Raw genomic sequence first — 26,536 nt, 5'->3', positions numbered from 1 at the left:
AGGCAGGTTTATTCCTAGGTATTTTATTCTTTTTGTTGCAATGGTAAATGGGAGAGTTTCCTTAATTTCTCTTTTTGCTTTTTCATTGTTAGTGTATAGGAATGCAAGAGATTTCTGCACATTAATTTTGTATCCTGCTACTTTACTAAACTCATCAATTAGTGCTAGCAGTTTTCTGGTAGAGTCTTTAGGGATTTCTATGTATAATATGTCATCTGCAAAGAGTAACAATTTTACTTCTTCTTTTCCAATTTGTATTCCTTTTATTTCTTTTTCTTCTCTGATTGCTGTGGCTAAAACTTCCACAACTATGTTGAATAATAATGGTGAGAGTGGACACCCTTGTCTTGTTCCTGTTCTTAGAGGGAATTCTTTCAGTTTTTCACCATTTAGAACGATGTTGGCTGTTGGTTTGTCATATATGGTTTTTATTATGTTGAGGTAATTTCCTTCTTTGCCCGTTTTCTGGAGAGTGTTTATCATAAATGGATGTTAAATTTTGTCAGAAGCTTTTTCTGCATCTATTGAGATGATCATATTGTTTTTAGACTTCAGTTTGTTGATATGATATATCACATTTATTGATTTGCATATACTGAAGAATCCTTGCATTCCAGGGATAAACCCCACTTGATCATGGTGTATGATTTTTTTAATGTGCTGTTGGATTCTGTTAGCTAGTATTTTATTGATTTTTGCATCTATATTCATCAGTGATATTGGTCTGTAATTTTCTTTTTTTGTGACATCTTTGCCTGGTTTTGGTATCAGGATGATGGTGGCCTCATAGAATGAGTTTGGGAGTGTTCCTCCTTCTGCAATATTTGGAAGCGTTTGAGAAGGAAAGGTGTTAGCTCTTCTCTAAATGTTTGATAGAATTTGCCCATGAATCCATCTAGTCCTGGGCTTTTGTTTGTTGGGAGATTTTTAATCACAGTCTCAATTTCCATACTTGTGATTGGTCTGTTCTTATTTTCTATTTCTTCCTGTTTCAGTCTTGGAAGATTGTATTTTTCTAATAACTTATCCATTTCTTGCAGGTTATCCAATTTATTGGCATATAGTTGCTAGTAGTAGTCTCTCACGATCTTTTGTATTTCTGTGATGTCTGTTGTTACTTCTCCTTTTTCATTTCTAATTCTGATTTGCATCTTCTCCCTTTTTTTTCTTGATGAGTGTGGCTAATGGTTTATCTTCTCAAAGAACCAGCTTTTAGTTTCATTGATCTTTGCTATTGTTGCCTTCATTTCTTTCTCATTTATTTCTGATCTGATCTTTATGATTTCTTTCCCTCTGCTCACTTTGGGGTTTCTTTATTCTTCTTTCTCTAATTGTTTTAGGTGTAAGTTTAGGTTGTTTATTTAATATTTTTCCTGTTTCTTAAGGTAGGACTGTATTGCTCTAAACTTCCCTCTTAGAACTGCTTTTGCTGTGTCCCATAGGTTTTGGGTTGTTGTGTTTTTGTTGTCGTTTGTTTCTAGATATTTTTTGATTTCCTCTTTGATTTCTTTAGTGATTTCTTGGTTGTTTAATAGCGTATTGTTTAGTCTCCATGTGTTTGTATTTTTTGCAGTTTTTTTCCTGTAATTGATATCTAGTCTCATGGCATTGTTGTCAGAGAAAATGCTTGATACGACCTCAATTTTTTTGAATTTACCAAGGCTTGATTTGTGACCCAAGATTTGATCTATCCTGGAGAATGTTCCGTGTGCACTTGTGAAGAAAGTGTATTCTGTACTTTTTGGATGGAATCTCCTACAAATATCAATTAAGTCGAGATGGTCTAGTGTGTCACTTAAAGCTTGTGTGTCTTTATTTATTTTCTTTTTGGATGATCTGTCCATTGATGTAAGTGGAGTATTAAGTCTCCTACTATTATTGTGTTACTATCGCTGTCCCCTTTTATGGCTTTTAGCATTTGCCTTATGTATTGAGGTGCTCCTATGTTGGGGGCATAGATATTTACAATTGTTATATGTTTTTCTTGGATGGATCCCTTGATCATTATGTAGTGTCCTTCCTTGTCTCTTTTAATAGTCTTTACTTTCAAGTCTAATGTGTCTGATATGTGTATTGCTACTCCAGCTTTCCTTTGACTTCCATGTGCATGGAATACCTTTTTCCATCCCCTTACTTTCAGTCTATATGTGTCCCTTGGTCTGAAGTACATTTCCTGTAGGCAGAATATGTAAGGGTCTTGTTTTTGTATCTATTCAACCAGTCTGTATCTTTTGGTTGGAGCATATAATCCATTTACATTTAGGGTGATTATTGACATGTGTGTTCCTATTACCATTTTCTTAATTGTTCTGGGTTTTTTTCTGTAGGTCTTTTCTTTCTCTTGTGTTTCCTGCTTAGAAAAGTTCCTTTAGCAATTGTTGTAAGGCTGGTTTGGTGGTGCTGAATTCTCTTAACTTTTGCTTGTCTGGAAAGCTTTTGATTTCTCCCTCAAATCTGAATGAGATTCTTGCTGGGTAGAGTATTCTTGGCTGTAGGTTTTTCTCTCTCAGGACTTTCAGGATATCCTGCCACTCCCTTCTGGCCTGCAGAGTTTCTGCAGAAAGAGCAGCTGTTATCCTTATGGGTTTTCCCTTATATGTTATTTGTTGCTTTTCTCTTGCTGCTTTTAATATTTTTTCTTTGTGTTTATTGTTGTTAGTTTGATTAATATGTGCCTTGGTGTATTTCTCCTTGGGTTTATTCTGTATGGAACTCTCTGCGCTTCTTGGACTTGGTTAATTATTTCCTTTCCCATGTTGGGGAAGTTTTCCACTAGAACCTCTTCAAATATTTTCTCAGACCCTTTCTTGTTTTCTTCTTCTTCTGGGATGCCTATGATTCAAATGTTGGTGCGCTTAATGTTGTCACCAAGGTCTCTGAGACTGTCTTCCATTCTTTTTATTCTTTTTTCTTTTTCCTGCTCTGTGGCAGTTATTTCCCCCATTCTATCTTCCAGTTCACTTATTCATTCTTCTGCCTCAGTTATTCTGCTGTTTATAGCATCTAAAGTACTTTTAATTTTGGTTATTTTTTTATCTATTACTGTTTGTTTGCTCTTTAGTTCTTCTGAGTCCTTATTAACTGTTTCTTGTATTTTCTCTATTTTGTTATCGAGATTTTGGATCATCTTTACTATCATTAATCTAAATTCTTTTTCAGGCAATTTTCCTATTTCCTCTTTATTTATTTGGTCTTGGGTAATTTTACCTTTTTCCTTCATCTGTGACATATTTTATTGTCATTTCATTTTCCCCCCACTTTGGATGGGTGGGATTGTGTTCCTGTCCCACTGGGTGTTTGGCCTGAGTTTTCAAGCACTGATGTTTGTAGGCTGTTGAGTATAACTGGGTCTTGGTGTTGAGTTGAGAACCTCTGGGAGACCTCACGGTAAAGAATATTCCCTGGGAACTGGGTTTCCCTGTTAGTCCATGTTTTGGACTCAGAGGTCCAACCTCAGGAGCTCAGGCCTGACACTGGGCTTGTGTATCAAGATCCCACAACCTGTGTGGAGCAAGGAAAACTAAAATAAATTAGAAAAAAAAGTTGGAGAACAGCAGAACAATAGCAAAATAAAAAGTACAATAATAGGAAACTAACAGACGTGTAAGAAAAAATTAAAAAAAGAAAGATGGAGCAATAACTGGAAAGTAAAAGAACTGCAATAGCCTAAGTTAGGAGGTGGGAAAAAAAAGAAAAAGAAAAAGAAAAAAGAAAAAAAAAATCCAGAAAAGGCCTTGGCTGTGGGGACGGGGCTTAGACAAGGGCGGAGATGGGGGGGGGGGGGGGATGTTAGGCATTTGGCAAGGCCTACATATAGAAAAGGCCCTGGGGGTGATGGGGAATGGGGCCTAGGCCCAATGAGGCAGAGGGGCCCAAGAATGCCTGTGGTGCTGGGAGCAAAGGACCAGGTCAAGGTATCCAGCGGGCTCCCTGGGCCCAAGTTGGTGGGAGAAATGCTAGGCCCCTCCCCTAGTCCTCCAGTCTCAGAAGGTCCCTCCCTCTTGTGTTCTCTTCTTTCCCACCCCCTCTCTCCTATTCCCCTAGAACCCTCACAGCTGCAGGGGGCACTGAAAGGCAGGAGACCAGACTCTGACGCCCAACAGGCTTCCCAGGGCCAAGTGGGCTAGGGTAATGCCTGCGGCACTTCCCCAAATCTCCCAGTCTGGTAGGGTCCCTGTCTGCCTCTCTTCCTCTCCCCCACTCTGCTAGGTTCCAAGCAGCAGGAAGCGGTGCAGAGAGGGAAGGACCAGGCCTGGGAGCCCAGTCAGCCTCCCTGGCCAAGGCGGCAGCCGAAACGCCCTCTCGCCTCCCTGTCCCCCAATCTCAAAGCCCCCACCCCCTCCTGTCCACCTCTCTACCTCCTCGCCCCTCCTCCCTCCTTCCCACATCCCCAGGACCCAGGCAGCCCGGAGAGGGCCCTGGAGGGTGGAGGACCCCGCTGGGGAGCCCAGCAGGCCCCCAAGCCAGGGAGCTCAGCAGGCCTCCTGGCCTCCTGGGCAGGAGAAACCCAGTTGCGGTTTCCCTTATCTCCCCCACCCCAACGGTCCTTCCAGGTGGGAACCTCCCCCCTCACCCAGCCACCCCCCAGGGGAGCTGGTCCCGTCAGGCTTCCCCTTCCCTGCCCTCCTGACTTCCCCCAGGTCCTACCCAGCTGCTCCGGGGTTCCTGCGGTCTACTTGGGCCTCAGGTCCCCCACCGGCCTCCGGAAACTGTTCTATTTGTGGGAAGATGCGATCTCCGTGTCTTCCCATGCCGCGTAATTTGTTATTAAATATCATATTTTAAATTCAAATCACTGTCAAGGAAAAACATCAGGTATTTTGCTGAATTTCATAAACTTATTTTTGGAGTCAGGGGCATAGTTTCTGATATTGAGAAACTTTGGGGTAGGAAGATGTGAGTAAGATTTAATAATATTAGCAGCCTTAAAGGCATCTGCAAAAACTCATTTTGGAGGCAAAGAGAAAAATGAGTGTACTTTGATAGTGTGAGTAGATACTGAAATTCAGTTACTGTTTTCGTAGGAGGCACCACATGTGAGTACAGACTCAGACTTTAAGACAGAGAACCAACCTTGTGCCCACAATAAGCACCAAACCATTCTGTGACAGATTGTACAGACTTTCTGTGACAAATCCTCTGAAGATTCACTTTATTTTCCCTTTCAATCAATACCACTGTAATGCCTTGTTAAAGCATGTATTTGCCAACTCCTCTTAAATGCAAGTGAGTTTTTAATTGAACATTTTTATAATTCAGTCAGCATCCTTTAAAATATCTAAAGCTATTTAGTTATTTTTTTGTTGGTACTACATTAAAAATATTCTTGAATGTGTGATATTTATAATTTTGCCGTGTTTTACTTGACTTATTTTGTATGGATCTATAATAACTTTTGAAAGGAAACCTTTAAAAACTTTAAAAATACCCTGCTTCTGTCTGTACTGTATTTTTAATTTAAGTATCATCTCTAGAATTCACAAAAACACTCCAGAGTTTCTTCATGGCTGTCTTCATTTGTTTGTTTCGCAGAGTGTAGATAATTGGGTTCAAGATAGGGGTCATAATCGTGTAAAATACAGCAAGAAACTTATCCACAGAGTGGTTGCTGAAGGACCATGTATAGATGAAGATGCATGGGCCAAAGAAAAGAATCACCACTGTGACGTGAGCAGTCAAAGTGGAATGGGCTTTGGACTGCCCAGTAGAAGAGTGGCTCCTAATGGTTATGAGAATCCGACTGTAGGAAATAAGCGAAATGATGAAACAGCTCAGAGAGATCATTCCACTGTTGGCAACAATGACTATCTGTACAATATAGGTATCTATGCAGGCAAGCTTAGTGAGCAGAGGGAGATCACAGAAAATGCTGTTCACTGCATTGGAACCACAGAAAGGCAGGTTCACAACGAAGGGTATCTGAAACCCTGAATGAAGGAACCCTAAGAACCATGAGGCCACTACTAGCAAAACACACACCTTCTTGTTCATGATGATCATGTAATGTAGTGGCTTACAAATAGCCACATATCTGTCATAGGCCATGGAGACCAAAAGAACCATTTCAACTCCACCCAATGAGTGAAGGAGAAAGATCTATGAGAAGCATTCAGCAAAGTAAATGGTCTTATGCTTTTTCATCAAGTTCACAACTATCTTAGGGCTGACAAATGAAGCAAGTATCATATCTACAAAGGAGAGGTTCCCAAGGAGAAAGTACATGGGGGTGTTAAGGTTTGGGATGTAAAACACTGTGACCACAATAAGAAGGTTACCCAAAAAAGTGGCCACATAGATAACTGAGAAAAGTACAAAGAGAAGGAATTGTAGATCCTGGGAACTGGTTAGTCCCAGCAAAATAAGTTCTGACACTTTCGACTGATTTAGTTGTTCCATGGTCTCCAATTGCATGGCTTGTTCTTGGACGACCTGTAGAGAGAAAGAAGGGAGCACTAATACCATGAGATTGCCAAGCTTTTTTATTCCTTTGGGTCAAATCTCATTTGATTTTGAAATTTAGTGTTATTCTCTGTTACATCTAAGAAGGAGGACATAGAGTCTAAATTGTTCACTTCTAACCCCAGCTTATAAGTAACAACCTGTTCATATTTCTTTGTTCCTCTAAGCGAATTCATGAACTCAGAGGCATATACTTTGTCTTCATAAGTAAAAGGAAATAGTATTATTTTCAGAACTTTATATTTTTAATAGGAGATGAGATCACTTAGTCTGAGTTCCTGGGAGGACAGATGGGCTTGGCCCAACCTCTTTAAAGTTCAGATTTTGAACTCATCTGGGAGATATTGTCTGCCCATAACTACATTAAGAAATTCTATTTTGGTTCTGAATCAGTCCCAGAGTTTTGAAGAGCCTGTGATCCAGCAGATATAAACCTGCTCTGGATAAGTGAGTCAGTTGGGTTTGGAGTGAACCAGACTGCTGTTTTTCCCAACAATCCCTAAGTGAGCTTCTGATCTCTTCACAATTCTAGAAAGACTTTTGGGCGGAAACTATTTTTCCTAATGTAATTGTCACCATGCATGGCCTGCTGTGGCTGAAATCCCCTTTCCTAGAGAGGTTTCACAGGGTCTGTAAGTTGCAAAGGCAGGTGTGGCTAAGCAGCAGGGATGAATATTCTGAGTCTCTGAGTAGCCTCATCACGTTCTAAGAAGGGCCGCATATTATAGAGGGAGTAAGAAAGATGCTGTGCGTTCTAAATCTTTATAGGAGGCTGCCGTTTGAGCATTGCATAAGTGAGACTGGCTCCTTGGATCCCAAGCCAATCTGAAAAGTGGCTCAGCAGGTGAATGTGAAGAAACTACCTGTACCATTAAAGCCCAGGCATGAGTCACCACTTTGAAACCAATAGAGATTTGAGTTAGCAAGACTACAACTTGTCCTTCTTTATTTGTGTAAGATAAGTTTTAACTGTTAGGGCAGAGTGGCAATAGCAAAAGCCGCTGGGCTGGTGGCCATTGCATTGCTTTATTTGTCTTATGCTTGGAAACAGGCTGATCATATTTATTAAGTCCCCTTAGTTCTTGGATAAGTCAAGAGTAAGGGAGGCTTCAATACTGAGATTTAGACTATTGGCTAATATAGGCAGAAATTCCTATTATAACTAATTGAATACAACAAAAATGATGTGTTCATATTTGACTCCTAAGCTGATGCAACAAGTCATTCTCTTTACAAAGAAGAGATGTTAAGGAGTGGAAGAGGAGGATCAAGTAGTCCTGTAGGTGTGGAGACAGCAGGAACAAAGGAGCAGAGGTCAATCTTGCCGGCTTTAGGGGCAGGTGCTATAACAGAGAGAGATTGTATAGAGTAGAAGACGAGGAGGGGGAGCAGGGCAAATTCTTAATGAATGCAAGTACCAGGGTAAGTCAAAAATTATCCGCACTCTGGCTGTAGAATTTATTTGAGTTAACTTTTACAAAAGGCAAATACATCATTTTTCGACATTATCTCCTTGCTTTTCAATACACTTTGTCCATCTGTCAACAAGCCTTCATATTCCCTCATTCAAAAATGTTTTAGGCTGAGCTGTGAGCCACAAATGCACTGCTGTCTTCACTTCATCAGAAGTGAATCTTCATCCTCATAAGGCTACTTTCAGGGGACCAAACAGGTGAAAGTCTGATGGAGGCAGATCAAGACTATAGGGAGGATGCTTTAACACCTCAAAATGAAGTTTTGCAGAGTGTCGACAGTGTGGGCAGAAGCGCAGGGACATGCACACCCTCAGGCCGCGAAACCAAATCAGTGTATGCTGCTCGTCTTTCATGCAAATCACAAGTGGGGCATCCATTTTTGCTCACACCACAGTTGCAAATGAACTGGAATGTAACATGTTCACACCTGCATAGGGGTGACGGGGGAGACGATAGCCTTGAACAGAAAGTGCTGATAAGACAGTGTGGCCAACAGAAGTTTTAATATAACCAGAGCGCGGATAATTTTTGACTCACCCTCGTATTTCAGGTGGAATAAGTGGCAGCTGGAAAGATTATAGAACTTATTGGAGAGGGGGGAGGGAAGAGCAGCTAAGTCTCGAGTTTTCCTGTGCCATCTCGGAACTTACTTGTCCATTACTTTTTATACTAGACACTGAGTGATTATATCTCAAAACTTAATAAGTAAGAAATTTAAGATGTAGAGAGGTTGGCTATTTTAGTTGAAATAATGTGTGAAAAGCACTTGGCCCAGATTCTAGCATACAGTTCTCACAGAAATGTTAGTTATTGCCACTATTTCTATTACGAACTTCCTCAAGTTTACACAGATAAATTTAAGGACTGAATTTCAAACTCAGGACTTCGTGACACCAAAGTTAAGTGTCCTTAACCACAGAGTTAAGACTTAACTTTAGCATACTCGTGCATACCATTAGAATTTTTTAAATCCTGTAATTTTTGATAATATGATTAGTAGAATTCATAGGTAAATACCTATTTAAAAAAGAAAGTGTTGGATAATTGGAAAACTTACACTGTTATCACGCTAGTACAGGCAGGCATTTTTCGTACTGTAGTTGCTGTTTGAGTAGAAGTGTCTGTTTCCCTCAGGCAAAATTCTTGCATGACCTGGTTTATATGTGATCTTCCTTTGGCATGGGATTGATATGATGCCATGCTTATTTTCTCCTTATTCACAAGTTATATTCTACTCTAAGCATAGTACATTAGGCTTTACGATGACAGTGTATCATTAGCTGTATCAGAAAAAAAAAAGACTTTTGACATTTATCTGAATTCAGTGGTTTATCAGAGTACCATTGGACAACAGTTGAAAACCCCTGCATGCCTAGAGCAGTTTTACATAATAGAAGCTTCAGAATTTTTCATCATTATATCATAGGATTTATATTTTCAGCCATGAACTTGGAAGTTTTCATACCTTTTTAGAGTATCTGAAATACTTTGAAATTCAGCAGAAAAGCTGACAAAGTTAGGATGTTGCCTCTCACTTTCCGCATACTTCTCACGCCAGAACAAAAAACTCACCTACTTTGGCCTACTGTATCTTGCTGCAGCAGAAAAATTTTGTAAACTTTCTCTAGGGATAAAATTATTTCTCTGAGCTGTTGCTTTGATCTTCTCTGAATTTAGGTTGCTGATCTCCATGTTTATTTTAGTTGCTGGTCTGGGTGCTAAGGCTTCATTTAACTAGTTTGTCTTGCCTTAAGCTACTCGTGCATTTCTGATTTCTGATTCTGTGGCCCTTGCCGTGACTCTGAACACACTGCTTTGTGCTATCAGTAACATCCGTGGCGCTCTGAATCCATTCTGCTCACCTGCCTTTGGAAGGTGTTTCAGTCCTCTGTAAACACTGGAACAGAAACTAAAGATTTCTGGGTAGAGAGGCTAATGACTTGTGCTATTCTTGTAAATGCTGGAGAGGGTGCAGAGAAAAAGGAACCCTCCTACACTGTTGGTCGGAACGTAAATTGGTACAGCCACTATGGAAAACAGTATGGAGATTCCTTAAAAAACTAAAAACAGAACTACCATATGACCCAGAAATCCCACTACTGGTCATATACCCAGAGAAAACCATAATCCAAAAAGAAACATGTACCATAATGTTCATTGCAGCACTATTTACAATAGCCAGGACATGGAAGCAATCTAAATGCCCATCAACAGATGAATGGTTAAAGAAGATATATACAATGGAATACAATGGAACTCAGCCATAAAAAGGAATGGAATTGAGTTATTTGTAGTGAGGTGGATGGACCTAGAATCTGTCATACAGAGCGAAGTAAGCCAGAAAGAGAAAAACAATTACCGTATGCTCATTCATATATATGGAATCTAAAAAAATGGTACTGATGAACCCAGTGACAGGGCAAGAATAAAGATTCAGATGTAGAGAACAGACTTGATGACACGGGGTGGAGGGTGAAGGGGAAGCTGTGATGAAGTGAGAGAGTAACATTGACAAACATACACTACCAAATGTAAAATAGATAGCTAGTGGTCAGTTTCTGCGTAATGCAGGGAGATGAACTCGATGATGGGTGATGACTTAGAGGGGTGGAATAGGAAGGGTGGGAGGGAGTCACGGGAGGGAGGGGATATGGGGATATATGTATAAATACAGCTGATTCACTTTGGTGTACCTCAAAAACTGGCACAATAGTGTAAAGCAATTATATTCCAATAAAGAGCTTAAAAAAAACAAAAACAAACAAACAAAAAATGAGTCTACTTTCCTCATCAAATGTCCTTTCTGGATAGCTTTGTGAAGTAGGGGCTCTGACTCTGCCCTCTGATTCCGGTCAGTTTAGATGAAACTGTTTAGCTCCTCAAGAATATATGTTTTTTAATGTGATTCTTTTAAAGGGAGGGGCTAACACTTCATTTCTGCAATTCACTGTCAGCTTTCAGGGTTCTTCAATCCCTTTGCTCACTAGGGCTTCTCCATCTCCCCACCCCACCCATGCACAAAACTACAAACATTATGACCCTTTTATCGAATCCTTACCTCCCATTGCCTTCCTCACTACTTGTATAAATAGTAAGGTCCGAATTGGTTTCCTTCCTTCCAGCCCTTCCAGAGCTTCATTTCTTTCCCTTGTTTACCAGTCTGATTTACAATGAAGAGAAAGCTAGTATTGCATTTTTGCCCTTCCCATTGGAGAGAAGAATTGCACAAGGTTGTTGAGTATATCACACAATAAAAGGGAGCCCCAGGCAAAGAGAAAAGAGGTAACTGTAGGTGGGGCTACTGGAGTAAAAGCTGAACCCAAGTGATTCCATCATTACTGGGGTTTATGCAGCTTCTAAGGATTGTACAGGACAGGTCTGTACTTTTTGTCTAACACATATTTATATTTTCTAAGCTCTTCTTTATTCTTCCCAGCCTCTCTGCAAGAGACCAAAGATCAGCAACTCTAGCTCTTGTGGTTCCTTTCCTAGAATTGTTTGGAGCCTGAGCAACAACAGCAGAATAAAATGTCTAATACAGCTCCCTGTTTGGGCATAAAAATGCTCCGATGCTCTTAAATTAGCATGGGTTGCTAAGAGTTGTCTGTTTGTTTTAATGATTTTAGTTTAGCAGCAGCCTAACTCTCTTCCCAAAAGCTTCTAGAATGGAAGGTTTCAAGAGATTTAACTCCCTAGTAAGAAGAAATGCATACATCTACATAAACGAACCCTCTTGACTTTCTAATTCCTTCTGTTCACTCTCAATGCCTAAAATCAAATAATGTATCAGTGGATCTTTTTGTAACAAGTTGAGTCAGAATTAAAGTTTCTCTTCTCTGTGCCCCTATAGCACTGCTCTTATAACTTAAAATATGGGTTTTTTTTTTAATATATTTCTGTCTTCCTTCCAAGATTATGAATTCTTTTATTAATTTATCATTGTCCCCTTAGCACCTAACAAAGTGCCTGTACAACAGATTCAAAATTCTTCCCTGGATGTCAATAAAATACAATCAGTTTTTGAGGTTCTGCTATTTGCCCGACTCTGTATTAGGAACTTCAAATAAATCATCTCACTTATATTCCTTAACTCTGAGTTTAATTCTTTCTGGCCCATTTTCGAGAATCTCTGACACATTTTCCCAAACCTGAGACTGTGCCTTTTCATGCCAGATTAGTAAAATTCAGTTAACAATGGCTATTTTGTGTGAGCTGTAACAGGCAAATGCATTGACTTTATTATGCCTGCAATGTCTCTTCTGCTTACCAGTTCAGAAGCAGTTACAGACAGAGTTCAGGCAGGAAAATATCTAGATGGCCAGGGTCAGGAGGCTTCTGAATTCATAGTCCCATAAGAAGGAGCAGGTTACCAAGGTATATAAACTCCAACCTGGAGACTTCCTAACATAGTTTTCATTAGCACTAGGTTGTGTCCAATAAATGCTAGAAAGTCTTGGGAATCCTCAGTGGGTGATTCTAATGGGAACTCTGTCTGTTGTGGGTATAGTGCTTCAGAAAAGTGCTTTATCATGGTTGATCTTTTAGCACAATGATAGTTTGGCATGAAAGATGAAGTTAGATCCACTAGGGAGATTGGAAACGTTTTTAGAGCTGGTGTCTTGCTTTCTTCTCTTGTCTTCAGGTGGCTGTGAGATCACTAATGAAATTATGTTTTCATTGTGAAATAATCAGATTAAACAACCTTTGTTCTACTGGTGCCAGCAAAATGAATTACTATTTCCAGTTTCCTTAGTTATATGACTCATTTTCAAATAAAAATACCCAACAGAGAAATATATCAAATGGGAGGAAGTTAAGTCGTATATCTGTACCTTGGCAGTGAAGTTGGTTGGGAAATGTAGCCTTTTTAAAAAAAAAATCTTTATTGGCAAGGCACAGTTACTCTGATAGGATTATCATCAAAATGTGAAGATGTTCAAACACTTTTTTTAAATTTAAGTATAATTGACACATAATATTATATTAATTCCAGGTGTGTAACATAGCGATTTGACATTTATATTCATTAAAAATTTATCACCATGATAAGTCCAGTAACCATCTGTTATCATACAAAGTTAATACAATATTAATAACTATATTCCCTTTGCTGTACATTGCATCCCTGTGATTTATTTCATAACTGGAAGTTGGTACCTTTTAACTCCTTCGCTTATTTCACCCAACACCACACATCTCCCCTCTAGCAACCACCAGTTTATTCTCTGTATCTATGAGTCTGTTTCTGTTTTGTTTTATTTGTTCCTTTGTCTTGTTTTTAGATTCCACATTTAAGCGAAATCACATGGTTCTTGTCTTTCTCTGACTTCTTTCACTTAGCATAATACTCTCTAAGTCCATCTATGTTGTTTCAAATGGCAAGATTTTATTCTTTGTTATGTCTGAGTAATATTGCACTAAATGGGAAAAAAAACCCACAACAATTTACAAAACCCTATATTGATAAGTCATGGAGAAATTAGGACCCTTCATAGAGTATAAACATCTACAACTTTGGAAGAAATTTTGTAATTTCTAGTAAAGTTAGAATGTTTATACCTTACAAGTCAGCACTTCCAGTTCTAGGTAAATATCCTAGAAAAATTATCCTAGAAAAGAAGTGCACATGTAATCTATATATACATATGCATATATGTTTGTATGTATATATATATATGTATTCAATTGAGACATTTATTTATAACAGTAAATAATTGGATAAGTCTAAATTTTTCCCAAGAGGAGAGGTAAATAAATGTTAGAACACCCATAAAATAGAAGGCTCTGTAGCCATTAAAATGAATAAACTAAATCCAAGTGGTGTGAGAAAGCTAGATATCCACAGAAGATGATGTTGGATTTTTACCTTTCACCATATACAGAAGTTAAATCAAAATGAGTTAAATACTTAAATGTAGGACCTGACACTACAAAACTTGAAGAAAACATATGAGAAAATTTTCAAGATGTTGGATTTGACAATTATTTGTTGGATATGACATCAAAAGCACAGGCAGCAAAAGCAAAAATCAGACGAAGGGGGTTACATCAAAGTTAAAAACTTCTGTATAGCAAAGGAAATAATAACAGAGTGAAAATCAAATTACAGAATGGAAGAAAATATTTGCAAATCATATATCTGATAAGGAGTTATTGTATAGAATATATAAAGAACACTACAAATTAACAATATAAAACCAAATAACCCAATGGAAAATGGGCAAAGGACTTGAATAAATATTTGTTCAAAGAAAATATACAATAGTCAGCAAGCATGTGAAAAAAATGTTCATCTCTAGTCATCAGGAAAATGCAAATCAAAACAACGGTAAGATATTAATTCTCATCTGTTAGGATGGCCACTATCAAAACAAGACCAAAAACCAATAAATAACAAGTGCTGGTAAGGATGTAGAGATGCAGAGAAATGGGAAGCCTTTGCATTGTTAGTGGGAATATTATATGTTACAACCTTTCTGGAAAACAGTATGGAGTTTCCTCAAAAATTAAAAATAGGATTACCATATGATACAGCAATTTAAGGCAGGATATTGAGGAGATATTTGCACACCTGTGTTTATTGCAGAACTATTCACAACAGCCAAGGGGTGGAAGCAACCTAAACATCCATTGCTGAATGACTGGATAAAGAAAATGTGGTCTATACATACAATGGAATGGTATTGAGCATTAAAACAGAAGGAAATCCCATCATACGCTGCAACATGGCTCAACTTTGAGGACAGTATGCTAAGTGAAATAAGGCAGTCCCAAAAAGACAAATACTGCATGATTCACTTATATGTGGCGTCTAAAGTACTCAAACCCTTAGAAACAGAAAGGAGACTGGTGGTTGCCAGGGAATGGGGGAGGTGAAAAGGGCACTTTTACAATGAGCATAGAGTTTCAATTTTGCAATATGAAAATGTTCTTGAGATCTCTTTCACAAGGTGAATATATTTAACATTATTATACATTTAAAAATTATTAAAGTGTTATATTTTATTTTTTGGCTGCTTTGGGTGTTCGTTGCTGCATGTGGGCTTTCTCTAGTTGTGATGAGTGGGGGTACTCTGTAGCGGTGAGCGGGGTTCTCATTGCGGCACCTTCTCTTGTTGCGGAGCACAGGCTCTAGGCACACGGGCTTCAGTAGCTGCAGCACTTGGACTCAGTAGTTGCAGCATGTGGGCCTAGAGCACGGCTTCAGTAGTTGTGGCACATAAGGTCAGTAGTTGTGCGCGTGGGCTCTAGGGCGCATGGGCTTCAGTATTTGTGGTGCATAGGCTCAGTAGTTGTGGTGCACAGGCTTAATTGCTCCACGGCATGTGGGATCTTCATGGACAAGGGATTAAACCTGTGTCTCCTGCATCAGCAGACGGATTCTTAACCACTGTGCCACCATGGAAGTCACGAGATGTTATATTTTTTAACCACATTAAAAAAAATGAACTAGGGCAGCATATATTTAAACAGATGAATCTTTAAAACATTAAATTGAGTGAAAAAATAAATTTTAGAATAACGGCATTTATGTAGATACCATTTATATCAAGTTAAAACTATACAGAATGTATTTTTGCACAAAGTATGAAAAATGAGAAAATAATTTTTAAAATATACAAAGGAATGAGACTTATGGAGTTAATGATATTTATCATTGCTATGATAAAATAATTGGATGTGGAGGGTTACTTAGGGGTCTTTATTATTTCTAATAATCCACTTTTGTAGTAAAAGAGAATCTGAAATAAATGAGGCAAAATGTTAAAAATTTGACAAAACCACGTTATTTTATATCAGTGTTTACACTAAAGTCTACAATTGAAATAGTTCATAAGAAAGATAGAAATATGTCTAGTGACCTAGTTCCTACCCTCCTAAAAGCATTTTTTAAATTAAAAATTTTGTCTAAAGTATGTCATGCACATGGTTAGAGATTCACTTTTAAAGCACCCTTCAGCCTATAATTAGTATATACACGTACTGTTTACAGGCAATGAAGAAAAAAATGTTTGATAGAAGCCTATAGATGGATCACTGAATGGGGAAAAGCAGAGCATTTGAATTTGATACCAAAGAGGTCATAAAATGTCTTTGTATTCTAATGCCCATGAGCCATATATCAAACTTTGTAACTTAGCACACTTTATGCAATATAAGTAGCATAAACACCTTCTGTTTTGTTGTGAAGTGAATAATTGAATATAGAGAGGCTTCTTTATTTATTCCTTGTCTATGTGGGCTGACATAGAAATGCTCTTACTTGATTCTTGATATATGAGAACAATTGTGAATACAACCATTAAAGATGGAATCAGGTAAAATGAACTGTGTATAACTTAGGTGTCTGGTGGAATTTCTATTTTCTTAAGAAATGAATATGTGCTTCTTGCCAGCAGTTGACAGTTATTATTTGGATCTATCTACTTACAGAAACTAGCCTGCTTGCCTTGTCAAAAAAGTAATAATTCTTACACATATGAGTATCCACAAAAATGTAAGTTTACGTGTGTGTGTGCGTGTGATTCTGGTTAATGCTTTTTCATGCACATTTAGTCAACTGGAGAAATTAGCTGAAAGAGCTCTCATTCTGAATCTAAAAATAGACAAATTCATATTTGATTTCTCTTTATTTAATAAAGTTTAGTCTTAAACATTTCTGGGTTTCCAACTATAGTTAGTGAGCCAGTTTTTTCTATTTAATTCTTTATTACATTTAAAAAATTAACCCCAACTGAGTTGAATTTCAATTAATAAGTATTCTTTCAATAAAACCAAATATGTCATAGAGATGTAATGATGGCACATTTGGTAGTTTTAATATACATTATGAATATTTAAAAACATCTACCAGCAAAGCAAACTAATACCAACTTATTCTGAGATGTACTACATATGAGTTTTGCTGTAGAAACCTTCCTCATCATGGTTGTTGCCTAGAAGATCTGCCTGGGACTCACATGTTGGACCCTCAGTCTACTCATGGCTGTTTTCATCTCCTGATTCCTCAGAGTGTAAATAATGGGGTTCAGCAAGGGTGTGATAACTGAATAAAACACAGAAAGAAACTTATCCACTGAAAAGCTACTAAATGGCCAAGCATAAGTGAAGATACATGGCCCAAAGAACAAAGTGACCACAGTAATATGAGCAGACAGTGTGGATAGAGCCTTGGAGAGAGCATCAGAGGACCGACGTCGGACAGTTACCAGAATGACAGTGTAGGAAATGAGCAAGAGTGTGAAGCAGATGAAGGACAACAGTCCACTGTCAGCAATCACTAGCAACTCCAGAATATAGGTCTCAGTGCAGGCAAGCTTTAGAACTAGGGGAAGGTCACAGAAAATATTGTCCACTATGTTGGGGCCACAGAAGGGCAAGGTGATAGTAAAAACCATCTGGCTCATTGTATGCACAAGACCAACAGCCCATGACAGCAGCACGGAGCCTGTGAGTACCCAGCGGTTCACGATGGCTGTGTAGTGAAGAGGTTTGCATATTGCAGTGTACCGATCAACAGCCATAACTATGAGAAGAGTCATCTCACTACCCCCTAAAAAGTGAAGGAAGAACATCTGAGCCATACAGCCCCACAGAGAAATAGTTTTATTCTCCCTGAGAAAATCTGCGACCATCTTAGGGGTTGTGATTGTAGAAATAGACATATCAAGAAATGAGAGATTTCCAAGGAGGAAGTACATTGGTGTGCAGTGCAGATGAGAGTCAAATGTTACGGTGACCACAATGAGAAGGTTTCCTGCCATAATTGCTGCATAGGCCAACAAAAATATGATAAAAAAGAAAATTTCAAGTTCCCAAGAGTTGGCGAGTCCTAACAAAACAAACTCAGATATCATTGAGCTATTCATCATTTTCATCTAGTATATGTAGGAGTTTTCAAAAGTCTTTAGATGAAGATAATCTGGAAAAAGTGATAATTTAATCTGTGATCATTTTGTACGTATGGACACACAGAAAGTAGTATTTGATTCCTATAGAAAAAGAGAAGAATGGACATTTCTGAAATATACATTTTAATTGATTAATGCAAGCACATTACTTGTATATATATTCACATTACTGCACGTATTTTCAGACAGAAAGGCACAGAAGATGGGACATTTATTGTAAAATTTTGTAATTATAGCTTGCAGGCATAGATTTTTGTCTCCACATTCATGTGTTGTTTCTATTATGAGTTTGTGAATTCATGAACCATGAGTTCAATGGGTCAATGAGTAAAAGAATCAAATGGTTTTTGGTCATAAGTTATTTCAAGTGGATTGGAATATAGTCGTGTAACTTTTTGGCACCTAGTATTCAAACTTTTACCGTTTCACCTCCCTAATTTGAAATATTCAGATATGTTCATATGAGTTGAGTTATATACCCACTCAGCAAATTATGGTACTTTCTTCTATCAGCTATACTATATTCTCACCCTTCCCTTTTATCCCAAAAATATATACCAGTGATTTCACTTATTCCTGAAGCTTTAAACTGATTATAGTCTGTCATATGTTCTTACCTCCCCCAAATTATAATAAAGCTTTCTAAGCTTCCTAGGAAGTTTCTGCACAAGAACATAAATATTTCTCAGTGTCCAGGTTTCTTTCTTCCTTCCTTTTCTTCTCTCTTTCTCCTTCCCTCTTTCCCTCCCTTCCTTTCTTCTTTTTTTTTTTCTTTTTTCTTTTTTTTTCAATAGTGTTCTGTATCTCATAGTTTGTTTCCTGAATATAATTCTTGATCTCTACTTTTTGCCTATTTCCCACAATCTATTGTTGCTGGGTTCCAGGCTGGAGTTTTCTTTCTTGTCCCTTTGCGTTCTGTGTGTAGATGGTCTCTAAACGACCACCAAATATTTTCCAAGTAGTATTTGTGTTCCCTTGGCTCCTAAATGCTTACCTTTTTGTAACTTTTGCTTTCCTCTGAGTTTTCACACTTGTGTCCAGACTGACTCTTGATAATTCCTGGCTCATACATCTTTGATAGTTGTACTCTGTTTGTTTTCCCACAATGAGCTGACACTCACTTTTGTCTACTTTTTCACTTTGATTTAGATCTTTTGGTCCCAGCTTTCTGTTTTTGTTTTTTCTTTTCTTCTTTTAAAAAGACTATTAATGAAACATTCCAACCACATGGACACGGATGCAGAATCACACAAAAGCACACAAAAACACACAGACACTCATACCAAGTTCTTGTTCTGGAGTACCAGGACAGAATGCAGAAAATCTACTCTGAATTTCCCTTTTTTTTTTCTTTATCATTCATGAAATATTCAGAAGTTATTGTTTAGCCCAACCATCAGAATTAAAAAACAAAAACAAAAACTGAACCAAGAGTTAAGAATCAAATTCTAGTCCTGGCCTCAATATTTACTAGGGAAATATCCTCTTAAGTCTTTTGAACACTGATTTATTTTTCTATAAAAATAAAACAATACCTACTCTTCAACCTCCCAAATTGTTATAAGACTCTAAAGGGTAATCGGAATATATTTGTATATTTTATTGTACACATAGGTGCTATTATGTATGTGCATTCACAAAATTTTATGTTTAGCATTATTTCATTTTCTGGTGATAGTAAGGATACTCAAACCAGTAAGGACCACAGAAGGATTTTACTAGGGAAGACTTGGTAGAGAAGACTTAGTGTTAATGAAAATATTTTTCATTATTAAATATAAATAAAATTGCCTAGTTGTCTTCTTTATAAAGAATTGTTGTCATCAATTAGTATTATATTTCATTAGTATTATATTTCATGTAGAAATTGAGTCTACATATTAGTTATGAAATTGTTGTCCTCAATCTCACAATACTAACAGAAGAAAATCCTGAGGAGTCTCATAAAAGTAATTTTTTATAGGTTGATATGTAAAATTGAAAATTAAAAGCAAAAATTATCTATATTAATTTAGGCTTTTTTGAAAATTTACAAGCATATTTATAAAATATATCCAGCTACATGTACATAAACATGGCCTCAAATCTGTTATAATAGATGCAACATTCATTATGACAATTTGTACATATGCTCAAACATGAAATATCTTTTAAATACCTACTTTTCTACTCAGACACATGTAAAAGTAAGTTGGAATCAGAAAAAGAAAACAAGTCTTCCTAACTTGAGTTACAGTTAAAACTCACATGAAAAATTTAAATTTTTGAGTGGTGTATATATTATTGAAATATTGAACTGAAAAGGAATGAAAAATAATTGAAGAAAACTGAATGAGGCATGGTTTGGTTTCTCTCTAGCAGGAGCTTCTCTGAGAATGGGATGGGTGCCTGTGATTGGGGAGCCTAGCTCTTTCTGTGCCATTCACTTGACTAAATGAAGAAAAATTACTCCATTTTTTTCCAACAGTGGTGCTTCTTTGAAGAAAGGAAATTGTAGGATGTTTAATATTATGTGTCTATATTCAGTAATTAAGTCTTTTCTATACATTTTCACAAAAGCACTTAACTAGTGTATGTGGAAATATGTAACTGGCAGTTCTTTTGATAAGAGAAAAAAAGCTGTGATGTTTCTATTGATCTTGAGGGTTTTTTCCTTAATGACTCCTTGACACCAGAGTGTTAAGCCAAGTATGGATTAGATAACCCAGAGGTAATATTCACTTACCACAAAAAAAATGTTTCGTGTGTGAAAAATCAGATTTGCTGCCAAAATAACCATTATAAATATTTTCCTAATTAAAAAAAATAAGCTTGTACATTTGATAGAAAAAGCTCCAACATTACAAGTTCCCAAAGGACTTTGTTCTCATATATTGATCAAGTTCAAAATAAAGTATTTGTTATAAATGTAGGTAGAAAAGGGTGGTGGGTTTAGAAAAATAGGAAATGGGCCTTGGGTTACAAAATCACCAAAACAAATATATTAGCAGTATAATTAGGCAATTGTATTGAATATAAGTCTGCATAACTTCAATCAAGAAAATAAATGTAGACTTGGGAAAATTTTTTGCTAAATATTTATTTAAATTAATCACTTATATCACTTAGCATTCCATAAGTGTTTTCTAAGTTGAAATAAATATTCAATGTAGGAAAGTAAAAACATAAAGAAGTAAATTAACATAAGATAAAATAAGTCAATGTTTTCCATTTTCTTGATATGAGATTTTTATTAGATACATTTTAGACTTCTCACAGATGCTAAATATAGCCAAGGATGAAACTAATTTTCCATTATTTTATCGTATTCTAAATTATTTTGTCTTTTTATCCTATAGTGATTAAACAAACTCAAGTTCATTTTCCAAAAACACAAACTCAAATTATAAAACTGACCCCTCAGATCAGGAATGTCAGTGGTACTTATTTATCAGTCACAGATAGGCTCTACTTTTTTACTAAAACTAGATACATTTGTAGAGACGCTGTCTGACCTAAATTGTCTTTTACCATTGCCCTCATGATCAGAATAATACAATTTTCATTCATTCCTAAGTTTCTTGTACAAAGTCTCCTTCTTTATTAAAGTATACAATTTCTACATGTTGTTAGCACTGCTATTTAAACCTACCAGTTCTAGCTGAGGAGTGGCCTCTTCAAAGAAATGTAGACAAAGTGAGATTCTTTTTAATCTCTGTGAATATACATGACAATAATTCCCTGGTCAGAAAAAAAAAAAAGGACAAGAAATATATACATAAGATACAGACTGGAGAGTAATCTCCAGAGGGAATTATTACAATAAACGTGCTAGTTAGTTGTCCCTAGAGTTCAGAGCAAGGACTTATTCTCTCATTACTTAAGTAGGTTGTGAATTCACCAAGTGTACCTATAGCCATGTGGATTTTCTCTAATAAGTGCTTTCCAGAAAAAGCACTAACGCAGGTGTTTTGGTTGGTAGAGGTGAGCAAATTTATAGAAAATGGATCTATCATAGATCATGGACATGAGAAAACTATACTTCTATTCATTTAACTTTATCAATATGAATATTTATAATTTGATAATTGAATGCATTAATTCAATTAAAATTAAACGGTTTCCACTCAGAGAAAGACATAGAAGGAAATTCATAGACTATAGACTCAGTTCTTAACATAGAGAAAAATTTCCTTTTACCACATAAGGGAAGAAGAGAGAGAGAGAGAGGACACACACTTATGAGCTGGAACAAGCAGAGGAGGCTTTCACCAGAGTAATCAACAAATGATTAATTGTAATCAACAAATGATTAAGTAGTGGAGTTTGGCAGATTTAGAATTTCATGTAGTCCTTCACAATCATATTTAACTTCACGATGGCTCAGCAGTATTAAAGGGAGATCATGGAGGGAACTGTAGTAAAACTTTCATGGTAAAACAATATAATTAAGCAAGTAAAATTCTAAAGGCTAGCTGAGTAGCAATACATGACTGCAGATGAGTTCACCTGTTTGAGGAATGTTTCTGCATTTATTCTTATATATAACTCTGCCAAGTTTCCTCAGTTATAATCCTTTTGAAAAGATTACAAGGAAGTGAAGGTTGTAAATATATGGTAAATATGACAGACATTGCTAATAAATTTCTGTTTCTGAGTCTCAGAATTTTTTTTCAATGTTTTTAGTTCCCCAGACAGCCACTGGCTATTAGAATTGCAATTAAACAAAACAAAACAAAAACAAAAACAAACAAAAAAACTTTAAAAAATATTTCTGCTAAAGAGATATATGCCACAACTTAGTGCGCCTTTGAGGAGATGTTTGCAAGATAAGAGAGTATTCTTAGAAATTAGAAGGATAATATGAGCACAATATTGATATCCAGATGAGATTACTCACACTAGTTGTTAAGGATGGTACGCATATAATATTTCAGAGTAAACTGAAATGTTAGGAGCACATTGTCTAAGGTCAAACTGAAGTAGGGCAAATGCAAACTAATGCAGGGAAATAAATAAGTAAATAAATAAATAAATAAGGGATAAGGAGGGAATATATGTAGGTTTGATACTCCAGATACATTATTTTGTACAATAAAAGGCCTCAAAAGAGATGATCCCCAAGATGTTTGCATAATTTAGATTTCCTATCAGTCTTTGGAAGGCTTCTTTGCAATGTTCCCATAAACTCACTGCTTGGATCATTTAGTAAATTCAGGTTACAACCTGAAACAGCACACTAACTATTGTATCTGCATTCACTCCTATTACAATTTATTCTCCACTTGAGAAGACAGAATTGTGTCAGACTTTGAAAGTATATTGAATGTATTCCCTCCCATTCTCAAAACCTTTTAATGGCTTTATACTGCCAAAAATAGGATTCACAAGGCCTGAATACTGTCTCTTCCTTTCTATATAATCTCAACACAGGTCTTTCTTCCTTTTATCCACCAGCTTCCTTCATTAAAGGACTGTCTTTAGTGCCTACAAGCTCTTTCTGAGTTCACAATATCTACATATACTGGCCCTTCTGCCTGGAATGCTCCTTTCCCCACTCAAATGTCTATTCTTCTTAAGCTTTCTTAATGTGTTTCTATGAAATCCTCCTCCTTAAAGTGGTCTTCTGACACCACCACACCTAAACATATTTAGATGCCTCCTTGTTATTCTCTCCAAGGCAGAGAACAGGGCTGTGTGATTAACCATGTATCTGTGTTGCTTTGGACAGTATTTTGTACCTAGCAAATATTTTTAAAGGTTTCATAAATGACAGAATTCAGTTAAAAGAACATTGAGTATTCATGCTGCCTGCTGTAGCAAGAGATAATAACCAGTTTATGGTTTTAATTTTCACTATTTCAGCTTTATTGATTCTTATAAAATTATTTGGGTACTCAAATATATGTTTGAAATGTTTATTTCTAGGCATATTTTAAAATTCTACTACGGATAATTATCCTATTGATACCATAAAGTACAAAAAATATTCTTCAAATCCTCATTCAAATCACAACTCCTCTGTGAAGTCTCTGTATGGTTGCCATACATAGGTAGATATTTTAACACAATTATTAAGTTACTACTTGTAATTTTAGAAATAAAAATTTAAACTAAGCACCACATAGTATGCCATCTTACTAAAGTTTCTTATTTTTACAGATTGATTCACTAATATATTATAAAAATTTTTATAAGATATTATGCTTACCCATTTTATTTTTATTCTTTTTAGTGCTTATGTATTTTAAACATTCATCAGGGTTTCCTGGAATTCTGAGACAAAGAGGTAAAGGAGATAATGAATGCATGCTTATTGATGTATTACATCCATTGTAATAATATTTTTCATTTGTGTTAAATTGAAAATATCTTAATAATACCACACATTTTGAAGGTGGAAAACTGATATTATGTAACATTTGATTTCAATTACTTGAATAAATATTTAAAATTCAATACCCACAAAGAGCAGAGAACACGAAACAATCATTTGTTTTAGACAATTTAGTGGGTGAGCCAGGAACCAACATGCTGGCTGCTCAGTCTCTTAATGGCTGCCTTCATTTCCTGATTCCTCAGAGTATAAACAATTGGGTTAAGAAGAGGGGTGATTATAGAGTAAAACACAGAAAGAAACTTAGCTACAGAGTAACTATTAAATGGGAAAGCATAGATAAAGATAGCGGGACCAAAGAAGAGAATGACCACAGTGATGTGAGCAGAGACTGTGGACAGAGCCTTGGAGGATGCACTGGAGGAGTGATGCCAGATGGTGACCAGCATGACAGCGTAGGAAGGGAGCAAGAGGATGAAGCAGACCAGGGACAGGAGCCCACTGTTCACAACCACCAGGAGCTCCAGCACGTAGGTATCAGTGCAGGCAAGCTTCATGACCAGGGGGAGGTCGCAGAAAAAGCTGTCCACAACATTGGGACCACAGAAAGGCAAACCCACTGTGAAAACCATCTGGCTTGTGGTATGGATGAGCCCAATTGCCCACGAGAGCAGCAGAAACACAATGAGCGCCTTGGGACTCATGACGGTCTTGTAGTGCAAGGGCTTGCATATGGCGACATACCTGTCGATGGCCATAGCTATCAGAAGAGACATCTCTGCGCCCCCAAAGAAGTGCATGAAAAACATCTGGGTCATGCAGCCCCACCAAGAGATAGTCTTGCGTTTTCTAAGCAAGTCTGAAATCACTTTGGGAGTTGCAGCAGAGGAAAGACATAAATCAAAAAATGATAAATTTGCCAGAAAGAAATACATGGGGGAGTGAAGATGGTTATCAAGTATCACAGAGATCACAATGAGGAGGTTTCCTACTATGATGGCGACATAGACAAGAAAGAAGACTGCAAAGAAGAATATTTGAATTTCTTGAGAAGTAGAAAGTCCCAGCAAAACGAACTCAGAAACCCTTGATCTATTATTCAGGAGATCCATTCATCCTTCTGCATGAGTTTATCAGAAGGTATCTGAAAAGGAAAAACACCCAGGATGTGATAGGAACTAGCAGGTCTGGGAACCTAATATTCAGGGAACCTAATATTTACTTAAGCATCCTGTTTCTCATCCAGGGAAACAGCCCTTTTGATAATATGACTGCTTTGTCCGTATTTTGTAGTGGGAGATATTTCGCAGGACCACAGACCATAAAAGTGTGGTGGTTATGGAGCCAATTAAATCGAATTTTCTCTTGGTTAGTACAAGGCAAGGTCAGTTAGACATTGAGAAAACTTGTCTCCCTTCATGTTTAGTCCAGAGCACACTGTGCATGAACACTTTATTAGAGTGACAGAGAGGAGTTTCTGAAAGCATCGGGGAATAGATTTTTATCTTTTGTGGGTTTCAGGAAATATATTTACTGACACATTTTTGTGCAGTAAAAAGTTTGCTATATTAAAAAAAATATTGCTGAAATCAAATGATGTACGTTATGCTTCCTGAAGAGAACTAATGGTGATTCCGACAATGACCACTTTGTGATAGCAAGCTAAATGTTGAGACAGCTACGCAGTTTACTGAGATCAAACCCAACTACTGAGGTTTTACACCTGAATGACCCAGACTGACTCTCAAAACACACATCTCACATGTTTGTCTAAGTCTTCTGCTTATGGGTCAGACAAGTGAGTGTATCCCATCTTTGCATTCTTATCCAACTGTTGCAAAATTGAATCAAATGACCATTTTTAACTATCTTTCCAATTAATATCTTTTCACATGAGTCTATAGAAATACGAAAATCACTATTATTGACTATAAACTAGTCAGTTTTCCACAGTAGTCCTGTTCAACCGTTCTCTCTTAAAGAGATGTAAGGCGTAAGAGGAATCTATATTTCCTCACAATAAACTTCCTTAAGTTTCATTTAACCTTTAACTTTGTCAACGATGGACAGAGTCATAGGTATTGTGTTACTGACTGAGGTGAACTCAGCTAACCTAAATGAACATTTTAGAAATACATACTTCCACATAAGGGGAATAGGTCAGTGTTCAATCTACAGAAGTTCACTTATTTCAGCGCCTCCCCCGTTTTGTGATTTTGGGTCTATTTTTCAAATCTTATTCCAGGCCTGCTGATCATCTCCAGTGCTTTTCTTGCCTTCTTCAGAGCCTAGAGCCAGACCTAATGCTAAAAGGAGAGCACAAAATAAGGTATATTTGGTTATTTGTGTACCTTTAACCTTTTCATCACACAGTT

At 37.0% G+C, this 26,536-nt stretch overlaps 3 protein-coding genes across 3 annotated transcripts; all 3 read right to left on the bottom strand.

Annotated features, from left to right (window-relative positions):
* Positions 1-5,457: 5,457 nt before the first annotated feature.
* On the bottom strand, positions 5,458-6,457 carry LOC130846539 (olfactory receptor 4K17-like). The gene is given in 1 exon segment (XM_057724832.1): positions 5,458-6,457. A coding segment is annotated over 1 exon segment (954 nt). The 5' UTR covers positions 6,412-6,457.
* A 10,413-nt stretch (positions 6,458-16,870) lies between these two features.
* On the bottom strand, positions 16,871-17,812 carry LOC130845809 (olfactory receptor 4K13-like). The gene has a single exon (XM_057723564.1). The coding sequence runs from the start codon at positions 17,810-17,812 to the stop codon at positions 16,871-16,873; it is 942 nt and encodes a 313-aa protein (XP_057579547.1).
* A 6,519-nt stretch (positions 17,813-24,331) lies between these two features.
* LOC130845705 (olfactory receptor 4K13-like) lies at positions 24,332-25,273 on the bottom strand. The gene has a single exon (XM_057723313.1). It carries the CDS (start codon positions 25,271-25,273, stop codon positions 24,332-24,334), a length of 942 nt encoding a protein of 313 aa, XP_057579296.1.
* Between the last annotated feature and the right edge of the window lie 1,263 nt (positions 25,274-26,536).

This window comes from Hippopotamus amphibius, chromosome 2, assembly GCF_030028045.1.
Source record: "Hippopotamus amphibius kiboko isolate mHipAmp2 chromosome 2, mHipAmp2.hap2, whole genome shotgun sequence".
In the NCBI taxonomy this organism is placed as follows: domain Eukaryota; kingdom Metazoa; phylum Chordata; class Mammalia; order Artiodactyla; family Hippopotamidae; genus Hippopotamus; species Hippopotamus amphibius.
This window is presented reverse-complemented; position numbering and strand designations above follow the sequence as displayed.

Excerpts from the sequence above, each read along its gene's own strand:
- LOC130845809 (XM_057723564.1), bottom strand. The coding sequence starts at position 17,812 with ATGAAAATGATGAATAGCTCAATGATATCTGAGTTTGTTTTGTTAGGA.
- LOC130845705 (XM_057723313.1), bottom strand. The coding sequence starts at position 25,273 with ATGGATCTCCTGAATAATAGATCAAGGGTTTCTGAGTTCGTTTTGCTG.